Here is a 4,794-nt window from a genome sequence, read left to right as displayed (position 1 = left end):
TAGTAATGTTAAGATAGACATTATAGCTATTGTCTATCAATTTTATGGGAATGTTAGCTTTATTAAAAATCTTGGGGGTTCAAAAAGAAATCTACTTATTGAAGATCAAGTGGTTTTTTTTTACAAGAGTTATTTATGTATATAGTTTTACTTGATTTTATTTTTAATGTTGTTATCATGGTTAAAAAGAGTTGCAAATTCCTCACACTGTAGTTATTCATTATCTATATTGAAGTAGTTATTTTTTTCATAAGAGTTGTTGCGCTCATAGTTTAATTTAATTTTATTCTTAATATTATTATCATAGTAAAAAGAGTTGCAAATTCCTCACATTATAGTTGTTCAATGTCTACATTGAAATAATTATTTTTTCTACAAGAGTTGTTTGTGTCCATCTCTTCATTTGATTTTATTCTTACTATTGTTATCATGGTAAAAGAATTACAAATTCTCCGTGCTAAAGTTATTCATTTTTCTACTGCAATTATTCATTTCTCTACACAACTTGTTCATAACTCTGCCACAGATTGATTGGAGCTTTGGCAATCTAATAGCTAGTGAAGTCAAAATAAATGAAATATAATAAGTCATCAAGAAAATTTCTCTCTGAACCTCCCAAGATTTTCAATGAAGCTAATATTCTCACAAAATTGATAGATAGTAATAGTTAAAAGTAGCTAAAGGATCAACCGTTACATATAATTAATAATAAGCAAGGATTATTCATTATAATTACAAATCTTAGAAATAAAATCTCTAGATTTCTTGATGATTCAATCATAAGATGGATGGTTCAGCCCCAAAGGCCAGGCAAATTTTTTAGCAAGAAAAAATCTACTTGGTTGGGCAGACGAGGGAATTGAGAGCGAATCTCACATAAGGACAAGCTCTAAGGGTATAGGCGGTGGTATATCACAAGAAGTTTTCGACGGTCTGAACTAAGAGATTGAAGCTTCAGATTGGAGGGATGTAAAGGGTGAGAGGCTTGGCAAAGAAGGCAACGACAACTAGAAGTCACAACATTTTACGCGATCATAGTAGAGATGAGGAAGGACGATTGAAGGGTGGAGGGAGGCTCTTCGATATCACAGAGTTCAGAATTAAAAAAAGGTTAATTTTATTATTTTCCTTAACATTATAATTTCACTTCACTACTCATGATCTGAAGTGAAGTTTCAAAATTTAAGAAGTTTTTTTTTTAAAAAAAATTAAGCATGGTCAAGGGATATAGACTGAAAGTTTCCCTTGATTTGGGTGCTTGCTAGCTTATCTCTCAATTTGACCCCAAAAATAATAATTAAAAAAATAAGACGACGATGACTTCGACCAGGATCGAATTCCCTCAGCGGCCAACCTCTCAGTGTCCCTTAGCGCCCAAATCTGATCCATTTAAATGGTTAAAATTTGATATACGCACACATCACATAACTATTAAAAATACATATAAATAATTTATTTTTAAATAATAAAAAAATTTATTTTGAAATATCATGTATGGGTGAACCCGTATTGGCTTGAAAGTCGTCGGGTCTCGCACCTTATTTCCCCGTGCTTTCCAGGGAATTTCTTGCGCACTGCACTCCATTTCTTGGGCGTGTTAATTAATTTATCGCATTTCATTATTTATCATCATCTTGCAGAGCTTAGAATCGTCTTTTACGAGTTGCTCTTGAATACGGTACTGAAGATTCAGGATGACCCAATTGTATGTGAATTGAAACTTTTTGATTCCTTTTTCTTCTTAAGAATAACTTCCGCCTCTTATTGTTTCTTGTACTGAATGGTTGTTCTTTCGGCTGCAGATGTAGCAGTGGACAAGAGATTGCATCTCTTGTGGCCAGCTCCGGTCTTCTCTCCTCTTCATGGAATCTCATCGGCGACCTGAACCCAACCCATCCGAACGAGAATCTATTCTGGAAAAAGCTTGTCAATGGATCAGATTTGACAATTATAGCGTTTGGGACTACCCAGAAGCATGTTGAACCTGATTTGCTTCCTTCTTCGAACATCACTCCTAACCCCTTCGAATTTCTCCGTCCCAGAAACAACCCCAACTTCTACTTCTCTCTTAATCGGTCTGTAATGTCCCTCTTCAATGGTTATCTCCCGATGCTTCATCAACTAAAAAGCGAGGTACGTACTTCTCCTTCACATCCTCAAAAACCTGTGGATGGCGGATCCACGGGGAGTTACGAAGATTTGTTAGCACGTTGACTTTCTTACCAGACAGTCGAACTGGTCAAACAAAAAAAAAATGATGCTGAACTCAAGCAAAAGTGACTGTTGAGAATTGAGACTGATAGTTAGGTGTGTGGGCTTTTGCTGAATGCAGATCGATCTCCGAAAACCGGTGATAGTCACTGGGCATGCCGTTGGAGGATCGATTGCTTCTCTTTTCACTCTATGGCTGATAGAAAAGATGCGGCCAATATCAGACAAGCGTCCGCTCTGCATCACCTTTGGTTCCCCACTTGTTGGAGACCAGCACCTGCAAGAAGCCATATCTCGAAGCACCAGCTGGAACTCTTGCTTTCTTCATGTAGCCTCTCACCGGGACCCACTGCCTTCCTCTTTCATTTCCGATGGTTCCTACAGGCCCTTTGGAACATTCCTCTTGTGTTCTGATCACGGTTCTACTTGTTCTGAGAACCCTGATTCTATTTTGAGGCTTCTCAAGGAAATGAGTCCCCCGGATCAAGGATTGTTGCAAATTCAAGGATATGGAGATATTGTCCAGATGCTCAATAGCAAGGCAATTTTCAAGGACTCTGGCGTTCCCAACACTGCTCGTCAGAATTTACTACAGGCAAGTCTTGCTTTGCAGTTGCAGACGCTGGGATTTTCAGATCCACCATTGTTGCAGGTATATCTCGACCCCAATTTCTAATCTATGCGGGGGGGAAATGCACAAGTTTTAGAAGATTACGTCTTTTTCTTTCTCGAGAAAAAAAAAATCATGCTAGAATTCAGTATTGAAAAGTGGGACAAACTGAATTAGGAATGACCGTGTTTTTAAAATGGATGTGTCAGAATCTGGTGAAAGATTTGGAGAGGCAGGAGCTGCTGTTGATTCTGAAAAAGAGGGAACAGTTTATCCCGCACAAGAAGCTGGATGAAATGAAAAAATATATGGCTCGACTGGAATGGTACAAGAAAACATCGAAGAATCGAAAAACAGGGTACTATGACAGGTACAAGAACGATTGGTCTCCAACTGACCAGGACGTTGTCATGTTTGTGAAAATCCTCAACAATTACTGGAAAGATATAGTAGAAGAGGTAGACAAGCAGCCCCAGAAAGAAAGTGTAGTTTTTCGTACTCGATGGCTCTACGCTGGGACCAATTACAGGAGAATGGTGGAACCATTGGACATAGCTCAGTACTACAAGGAGGGAGGACATGACTACATAAATAAAGGAAGACCCGAGCGTTATAGACAGCTACAGAAGTGGCAGGAAGAAGACAGGAAACCGGAGCCGATAAACAGGAAGAACGTGCAATCTATACTGACAATGGATTCTTGCTTCTGGGCACATGTGGAAGAGGCTCTCATTTCGTTGCAAAAATTGAAGATGATTGCAGGATCGAATGATGCAGAGAAGCAAGAGGAGATGAACAGGTTGGAGGAGTTCGAGGGGTACGTTTATGGGTTGCTAAAGAATTACTCAGTGTCACCGGAGATTTTCTTGGAGAAGAGTAGCTATATGCGTTGGTGGCATGACTACATCAGTATCATGGGAGCTTCACATGTCTCCCAGCTTGCCAAGTTCATGAAGAATAACGTTGGCATGTATGAGAAGGGTGAGTATGAATTCCCCCGCGAGTAACCGTGCTTTCTATATCCGGACATTCTACGCATGTGCAACTTCAAAATAAATTAATGTTAGTTCATTTCCCTTGAACTTGTGATGTATATTTCTGTTGGTGGTCATGAGTGAGACTGAGGAATGCCGCTGCCTGTTTTTGTTGAGTAATTCCAAGCCCAGCCAAAATGTTTGGTCATGTTATGAAGTAGTTGTGTTAACTTGTACGTAGTTCAGCGCGTGTGCAGAAGGTAAGAGGTATTACAGAGATTTAATATACTGTCTTCTCTTCAGAGAGATTTCAGTTTTAAATTCTGATGTGAACTGATAGAAAGAAGGACAATTCACAATTATGTTTTTGGAATGAGGCTGATCTGGGAGGTGGCTGCTGAACTCGTCGTTTGGATATATGACTTTTAACTGTTGGGATATATTTTTATAATTTTGGAATATAGGATGGTGTTTGAAAATTTTATGATTAGGTAAAATAACTTTTTGAATACACATTGAAAAATTTGGTCAAAAAAAAATGTACATTGAAAAAGTTATTCGAAGTAGATTTAAAAACTTAATTTTTTGAAGCTTTTTAAATTGACTTGTGTTGAGTTTTTAAATTTATTATACTACCTTTATTTCCTTACAATACTTATCGGGTGATCTATTTTATTAAAATTTAAATTTAGTGTAATAGTCACAAGACTAAATAGATTATATGGGGAGGCAATTTTGTAAACCTTTTGTATATAAAAAAGAGAGAGAATAATATTTTTAATCTTATTTATAAAGTATGTCATTTAATATTAATGACTGTTAAACTATTTATTATATAATTTTTTTAATATTAAACTTTATATTTTTTATTCTTAATTTAGTGTAATAGTCACAAGACTAAATAGATTATATGGGGAGGCAATTTTGTAAACCTTTTGTATATAAAAAAGAGAGAGAATAATATTTTTAATCCTATTTATAAAGTATGTCATTTAATAT

The 4,794-nt window shown here is 36.7% G+C and overlaps 1 protein-coding gene across 1 annotated transcript; it reads left to right on the top strand.

The window, feature by feature from the left end:
* Window positions 1-1,521: 1,521 nt before the first annotated feature.
* Window positions 1,522-4,168, top strand: LOC129307341 (senescence-associated carboxylesterase 101-like). The gene is made up of 4 exons (XM_054948274.1): window positions 1,522-1,705; window positions 1,803-2,133; window positions 2,333-2,863; window positions 3,031-4,168. The coding sequence occupies exons 1-4, from the start codon at window positions 1,695-1,697 to the stop codon at window positions 3,826-3,828; spliced, it is 1,671 nt and encodes a 556-aa protein (XP_054804249.1). The 5' UTR covers window positions 1,522-1,694; the 3' UTR covers window positions 3,829-4,168.
* The last annotated feature ends 626 nt before the right edge of the window (window positions 4,169-4,794 follow it).

The sequence above is a fragment of the Prosopis cineraria genome, unplaced genomic scaffold (assembly GCF_029017545.1).
Source record: "Prosopis cineraria cultivar Desert tree isolate PC_DT_omini unplaced genomic scaffold, ASM2901754v1 PC3, whole genome shotgun sequence".
NCBI lineage: Eukaryota > Viridiplantae > Streptophyta > Magnoliopsida > Fabales > Fabaceae > Prosopis > Prosopis cineraria.
Note: the sequence above shows the minus strand (reverse complement) of the source record. Positions and strands in the feature narration are given on the sequence as shown.

Coding starts and splice junctions, on each gene's coding strand:
- LOC129307341 (XM_054948274.1), top strand. Junction 2,134..2,332: donor TTCATCAACTAAAAAGCGAG/GTACGTACTTCT, acceptor TGCTGAATGCAG/ATCGATCTCCGAAAACCGGT. Junction 2,864..3,030: donor CAGATCCACCATTGTTGCAG/GTATATCTCGAC, acceptor TGGATGTGTCAG/AATCTGGTGAAAGATTTGGA.